The 7,500-nt window shown below is 43.0% G+C and overlaps 3 protein-coding genes across 7 annotated transcripts in view; all 3 read right to left on the bottom strand.

Annotated features, from left to right (window-relative positions):
• The window catches only part of LOC137970149 (uncharacterized), an 85,836-nt gene extending 78,875 nt beyond the window's left edge, over positions 1 to 6,961 (bottom strand). For all 5 annotated transcript variants that reach the window (XM_068816647.1, XM_068816646.1, XM_068816651.1 and 2 more), the window contains exon 1: positions 6,777 to 6,961. The gene's annotated coding sequence lies outside the window, so the exon portion shown is untranslated. The remainder of the gene's footprint in view (positions 1 to 6,776) is intronic.
• LOC137971896 (uncharacterized) lies at positions 1,269 to 1,724 on the bottom strand. Its single transcript, XM_068818639.1, has one exon. It carries the CDS (start codon positions 1,722 to 1,724, stop codon positions 1,269 to 1,271), a length of 456 nt encoding a protein of 151 aa, XP_068674740.1.
• On the bottom strand, positions 1,777 to 2,706 carry LOC137971895 (uncharacterized). The gene has a single exon (XM_068818638.1). The coding sequence runs from the start codon at positions 2,704 to 2,706 to the stop codon at positions 1,777 to 1,779; it is 930 nt and encodes a 309-aa protein (XP_068674739.1).
• Positions 6,962 to 7,500: the final 539 nt, after the last annotated feature.

Raw genomic sequence — 7,500 nt, 5'->3', positions numbered from 1 at the left:
ACACACTAGGGTGGGGTTAGTATAACTATTCATAGGTTTCTTTATCATTCTTCCAGAACGAGTACGGGTTGTAACATTCTCCCCACCTTGTCCTCCTTCGGGGAGGATAACGCTCAATTTAGGCTTGGAAAGAGGTACACTTGCGGCATGAACAGTGTTCGTTTGCGGCTTCTCCCCACCATGGAATGGATCCTTTGCTTCGGGGCTTACTTGTGAAGCTGCTGACTCAATCTCTAACTTATGTAAACGTTGAACGGGTCTGTTGTAGAAACTGTTATGCACTCTAACTGTAGCGGTCCGTACAAGCCCGTCGTTACCTAGATAAACCCTTTCAACTTTAGCCAACGGCCATTTGGTGCGCGGCACATTGTCGTCAGAGATAAGTACAATGTCGCCTGCTAGAATTGAAGGGATCTCTCTATTCCACTTGTTTCTTACCGATAGGAAATGTAGGTACTCTTGTTTCCAACGCTTCCAGTAGTGATTGAGTAGTCTCTGCAGGTACAGATGCCTTTCGACAGTCCTCTCACTGGTCTCCTCTAAGCTACTTTCTTCCTTTTCCGGTAACTGGTTAATTGGCCTACCAATTGCAAGATGAGCAGGTGTAATAGGTAACAGGTGTCTGCAATCATCACTTACTGCTGTCAACGGCCGCGAGTTAATGATACCTTCGATTCTGACCAGCAATGTGTTAAGCTCAGAAAAGCCGAGAAGTGCCCTTCCAAGGACCTTACGCAGTGGTTCTTTTAACGCTCTGCAAAATCGTTCCCACCATCCACCTCTCCATGGGGAACGCTCTGTGATGAATTTCCACTTGATCTCTCGTGATGAGAATTCTGACTTGATTTTATCTTGATCCAGCGTACTCCACATTCTTTGATTTTCAGTAGTGGGTTCATCGTATAATTTTTGAATTTCCCTGCTTGCTGCCTTGAAGGTTTGTGCATTGTCTGACCACACTGTATGGCAAAGACCTCTGCGACTCGTCATGCGACTAAAAGCTTGTAGGAACTCATCAGTCGTCAAACTATGTGTAAGTTCCAGGTGAACCATACGAGATGATGCGCATGTGAAAATACACACGCATGCTTTCTTAATGTTTAAGCCCTCTTCACATACAGTGGTCCCGCAAAATCAGTTCCAAAATGCGCGAAAGGTCGTGAACAGGAAATTCTCTCCTCTGGCAACTGACCCATTTTCTGGGCACAAGGTCCAACTCGTTTAACCTCACGTCTTCCTTGAGTTAGCCAAACTTTCTGCCTTAAAGTTTATAATACCGTTCCTGCACCAGCACGCAACATGTTCTTATGTACATCTTGCACCATTTTGGCAACTTCAGGAAGTCCGTGAGGCAAGATTATTTGATGCTTGCTCTGTTCGGGAAGATCAGCAAACTGTAGTCTCCCATCAACTCTTAATACCTGATCATCTCTGTCATAATAAGGGTCCAGTTTCAGGAGGCGGGTGTTACTGGGAAGTATCTCTCCCGCTTTCAGTTTCTCGAATTCTTCTTTGTAGACCACTTCCTGCACCCACAGACAACATTTAATCTCGGCTTGCCTCACCTCGTCCGCCGACAGTTCCCTTTCACAAGACCTAGATTTAGTCTTAAACAATTTGACCGCTCTCAATACATAAGCAGTTACTCGAATCAACTTTAACCATGTCCCGTAGCGTGACATATCAATCAGTGGTTCTGCAACGACTAGCTGCTGTATACACATGGGTAGTTCTTTTTTCCTCGCAATCTTTGGCAGGAGCAGCTTCGTTTTCGGGTTAAGTGGGGAGTGGTTCACAAGACGAAGACATCCATTGGGGTCCATTCCACCACAAAGCTGAAATCTTATCACTACAGCTTAACCCACGCGTCAACAAGTCTGCAGGATTCTCCTTACTTGCACAATACCTCCAACACTCAGGATCCCATGTTGACTGTATCTCAGCCACACGATTTGCAACAAATGGCTTCCAGGAAGAACTCTGCCCTTTTATCCAATGCAGTGCCACCATACTATCTAACCAACACACAGAGTTGTTGCAGCTAAAAGATGTGACTCTCCCTCGATGCTTCGGAAATGGTATTACGCAGGACTCTGCGGTAGAGGTGCATGGTTTTGGAGATGCTTCCCTCAAGGCGTATGGAGCAGCAGTGTACATTCGAATAAGAGACAAGCAAGGCAATGTATCCTCGTAGCTGGTAATATCGAAGTCCAGAGTCGCGCCCATTAAGACGGTGTCACGTCCAAGGCTGGAACTTTTAGCAGCAGTTGTAAATGCCAGGTTGCTAAAATTTGTGGTAAGGGCTTTGCCAATGAAGGTGGCAAGAGTTGACTTCCAACTTAACCACTTTGCTTTAATGTCACTATCTAACGGGTCATCCCAGTGTAAACCTTTCAACCACAACTCTTGGAAAAGGATTTTGGCTCTAACAGTGAAGGGTGATATCAGTCCCAGTGGGTCAAACATTTTCGATGCCAGACTAAGTAGACTTCTCTTTGACATTGGATCATGGGATGAGAGGATTCCACTCGGTGCGAGGAATCTAAAGTGGTCAGAGTTCAAGTCCCATGACACGCCAAGTGCTTTAAGGGGGTCGCTCGAATTGAACTCCACGAATGGCGATGAGGCTCTTTTAGCTGGGTCAATAGCATCCATTACTAGCTCTGAGTTACTTGCCCACTTGGTCAAATTGAATGCCGCTGTCATCATGACATCTCTTGTTCTATTTCATCTTCTTGAGTGTCTGCATATTTCAACTCCCATTTTTCTAATAACTGAGGTGGTAACTTGGTCTAAAAAAGGGGTAACAAAATACATCCATGGCTCATTGGATTTTCTCCAAGAGCCTCTAAAGCTCTAGTTCTGTTCATAAAGGTATCATAGAGATCTCTGAGGGAGGATGCATTAACAACAGACTTAGCTAGCATCCATCTTGATGACAGATTTCACTAGAAATGAGATGATCATATGTTTTCTTCCATACCTGTGTTTAAGGCATTCAACAGCTGCTTCATAATTTGCTCCAGTTACTTCAAATCCGTCTATTGCTTTCAAGGCATTTCCAGTTAGCACCGAGCGTATATAAGTAAATTTCTGAACATTTGGTAAATCAACATTGTTATGCACTGCAGCTTCAAACTGATCCCAGAAGTTTTGAAATTTTAACACATCGCCATTAAACTTTGGCAACTCAATTCTCGGTAATTTCAGATTTGAGGATACACAACTGTCACTGTAGAGCAGCATCCACACCTTTATCTACTTCACTCAGAATTTTTCCCCATCTGCGGAGTTCCTCCTCTATCATATCCTCTGCAACAAGCGCGATTGATGCATTTCTCAGTTGAAGATAATTCTCACGGTACTCAGTTAGCCTTTCAATTCTCCACTGTACTTTGATTTTATTGCTTGCATTTTGACTTAGATACAAAATATCCTGAATAAACGCATCCATATCCATTTGCAAGGCTCTGGCTTTACGTCTAATCGAACTAACTCCTGAATTTAAACTTCACGTTTCACTTGAAGAGGTTCCTTCGAAGATTCGGCGAAATGCGAACCTTCCTTTAATTCTGGTACAATGATATCTGACTTCGAATCATGCTGAGCGTTCACTAACCTTTCCACTAAGACGTTTCTCTTTCCAGTAGTCAGCAAGCCCTTTTTTCCAAGCATTTCACGAATTTGATCGACTGTGAGTTGAGATAAGTCCTCCATTTTGCTCGAGGAACCGGTGGCTATCCTAAAGCCCACGTGGTTGCAACTGACGACCTTGCAAATTTACTGCTGAAATATCTTCTTGAATCCGGCTGTGAAGGACCATGTAAGGATTTACGACGAGACAATGAAGCGTAACACAACTTTAACCCACTGGACTCGGCTACACATCGATTTACAAAGGGGATGTATACGATTGAAATGCTACGAAGTACAAAACCTTCGATAACAAGAGCGGGAACAACAACGAAAGTCACATGACACTCTTTATCATTCTTCCAGAACGAGTACGGGTTGTAACATATATAGTGGCAGGGACACCGCAACAGCGGGTATAGCCAATTATATGTGTTTGGGAGAGTAAACCTGTTCTAAAAATCTCGGTTCTACGTTGCCAAACAGCTATAACATTCTTTTCTAAGACCACCTAAAAGTTTCGCAACCAGGGAAAATTAGTCCCTATAAGGCCTTGAAGTTTTCGGAAGGGATCTTTTTCCAATTTTGGGCACTAAACTGAAGGTCACCTAGCAGTTTCGGATGAGCAAATGGTTCCTTGGGAAGTTCTTTGAAGGCCACGTTCAGCTGGCAGTTTCTTCAATGAAGATATCATTCCCTAGAATTTTCGAACACTTCAAGTTGTAGCTTAAGATATAAGGCTTTCGGCTTAATTTATTCGTTGGGTGCCCTTGAAGAGACTTGGTTCGGCTCATGAAAAGTACGGCGTCTGAATCGGGCATAAAATTAGTTGCTTTAATTGTTGCACGTAAGAGGTCGCAACTGGAGTAAAAGGTGAGACTGTCGGACTAGATAAGGGTGAGACAAGAATAAGTGCGTATCGAGGAAATGGGTTGTAGTTCTTGGTGGAACAAAGATAAGGCGTACGCAACATCAGATATGCTGATGACACAGTCTTGATGAAAGGCTCCGATAGTCTTGGACCAAGTAAAGAGTGCCCGCAAAAATACGGATTGAAATTAAATTCGAAAACGAATAGACATAGGCAATGGCAATAATTACCTGCTAACAGACGTCTATTATCTTTTTGCGTTCGCTGGGCTGAAAAGAGACCTCTACTAGCAGGGAATGGTGATGAGCAAAGCTAACAGGAAGAAAGAGCCGCAAATTAAAGACAGCAAACTGAAAGTCGACTGAGAAGAGATCGAAAAATTACAGTGGTTTTCAGGAGTTTTGTGTTTGTGGACGATGGATGCATGTAGAAACATGCAAGGTAACGTTTGGAAGCTTTCATCAAAATATAATAAGGTACGTGCTAAAGACGAATACTTGACATCGGTTGGAAGTGGAACACTGGCATGCCTTCATTTGAATACTTTCTTTCCTTAGAACAAATAAAACTTGCGTTTGGCAAACAACGCTTCCTCCAGCGTATTGAACTCAATAGAAATCATGCAGAATATTTAGCCCTTTTTGACAAGGTGACAAAGACCTTGCATGAAATGAATTAATTAACGTTATCGCTTATCTGGTATGAAAAAAATTCTGCTCCTTGGCATTCTGACTGTTTACATTTGCTATTCAATAAGACTTGGTAAAGAGACTCTACGCTGATAAAATTGTGCAGTGATTCACAATATTTCTAAAATACTCAAAAAATTCCGATAGGTGTCCTAGGCCGCGGTGCCGGATTGATTACAACAGGCCTAATGCAACGCCATAGGGTTTCGCAAAAGACAAGCGATCTTACAAATGCTGCTTTGTGAGACGGCACAATGGAGCTCTGTAAAGAGCTTTGATTAAACAGGATGCCCCTGAACACAGGATCACTGTTGCAAAATGCAGATCGACACCACAAAACAACCGACATATAACTTTGTGTGGTTGAGGGACATTAGCTCCTCCAACATAATCGAACCTTTTTTAACCCGTGATGTCGGTTGTTCAAATAAGGCGGGAAATCTAACGAACAAACCTGGCAAAGGATTAATTTGTTGTTTTTACTGGTTCTAGAAACGTCTAAAATTCAACGAAATTATTCCGGAAAGGCAAGTCAAATTAGATGCTGTCTATCAGGAAAACGCTTCTTACATTTTTTGTCTCAGAAAATTTCCCAGCCCAGATAACCGCGGCGAAATATCCCCGTACGGTGAAAGTTTTATTAGACAAGATATTTCAGATTAAACGTCTTCGGACTCGATCTTCGGGCCAGTGTTCTTGGTGGACAAACAAAGCGGGGAGTCCTTTATGAAAATAGTGACGAAAATGACCAAGATGTGAGAGAGAAGAGACTTTCAACCTCTCTCCTACTGCTTACAATTAAAAAAATGGGAGGAATGTAACAACACTATTTGAAGCAGGTCAGTGCCTGTCTCTAAATAATCCGCGAGTAAATGCAGCTGCTATTATAGAATTAACTTAACGATCTAAGACCATAAAATTGTGGGTCGATTCTGTGGCTTTTCTGTGAGAATGAGGGGGTGCTGAGAGTGGAAATAAGAGACAATTAAAGAACGAGCAAGGTTTATACATATCATGTCAGTTGCCCAGTGGTCATAGTGGCTTGTCAGTGAAATCAAGAGGTAAAAGAACATTTTCATGAACCAGCGGCTCGTCAGGAGAATCCTTCCAACTTCCACTTGACTGAACAGCCGCCCTGTATTCTATAGTTAAACCTAAATGTATAGATAATATACGAAATTTCGTATATTTAAACTAAAATTGAAAGCGATCATCGCAGACTGAATTATGATGAAGCAACTTGAGAAGCTTCAAAGAAGACTGACAAATCCCGGCTTCAAATACAGGGCATTTCATATATTCTCTATTTCACATTCAACTATAACGAGAATACTACAAGAACAGTAGCCTGTGTACATCTGTCTCCTCCCGTGGAAAAAGTCGGGGAGGAGGCGGCTGTACACAGGCTAGACAAACAGCACCCAGTTCCAGTTTTTAGTGAGACCAAGAGCGGCAAGTGCTACGGAATCGCACGATCGAGGGATCGATCATGGGTTCGGCTGCGCTGATCACTTTCTCTAAGAAGTAAATGTAATGCTTACACACTCTTGTTTCGCTAAAAGAACAATGTTATGGGAACTTACCATGCTTATAGGAATAGCGAATTCAGAGGAATGGACTACAGAAAGTCGGTCGAACTTCCCGCTGGAAAGCAGCTGGTCACCTGGGTACACGCAGTTTCTGTCATTCTCCGTCTCATTTTTTAGTTAGTTCCACAGAAAGTAATCGTGAAAGCTTAATTGTCTCTTTCTTAGCTCTACATTTCAGAGATTTGTGTTATGACAAGTGTGGCTAAAGTCACGCAATTCTTTGGTTAAAAAAATGCATTTCCGGTCACGCCAACGGCGTGGTGTCACGTCTCGGAGGAACACCGTGTAGTGTACCGGCCAGTGATATGTATATCCCCTTTCCCCAGCCAACCCGGAAGACGTTATAAATCAAAATGGACCCAAACTTTTGCGGTAAACAGTGAAATGAAAGGTGGTGCACACACACAAAACACACCTTTAATCCAACTAAAGCAAGCGGTCCCGACAAGATCCCCAATCGGCTATCCAAAGAGTATGCTGAACCCGATGCTGAACTACTTGCATTTCTAGTGAGCCAGATCATAAACGCATCGCTCAATGAACAGCACTTACCGCGCATGTGGAAACTTGCGGATGTTACACCTCTGCCTAAGAAGTAATCCCTCCTTGTACTTGTACATGTTCATTGCCGTGACTTTAACATCTTCAGTTCCCACAGCCTGCTCCCGTCTAACCTTGTAGCTCAGTCGGTAGAGCAGCGGTGATTTAACCCGAAGGT

The sequence above is a fragment of the Montipora foliosa genome, chromosome 9 (assembly GCF_036669935.1).
Source record: "Montipora foliosa isolate CH-2021 chromosome 9, ASM3666993v2, whole genome shotgun sequence".
NCBI lineage: Eukaryota > Metazoa > Cnidaria > Anthozoa > Scleractinia > Acroporidae > Montipora > Montipora foliosa.
Note: the sequence above shows the minus strand (reverse complement) of the source record. Positions and strands in the feature narration are given on the sequence as shown.

Coding starts and splice junctions, on each gene's coding strand:
- LOC137971896 (XM_068818639.1), bottom strand. CDS start 1,724: ATGTGTATACAGCAGCTAGTCGTTGCAGAACCACTGATTGATATGTCA.
- LOC137971895 (XM_068818638.1), bottom strand. CDS start 2,706: ATGACAGCGGCATTCAATTTGACCAAGTGGGCAAGTAACTCAGAGCTA.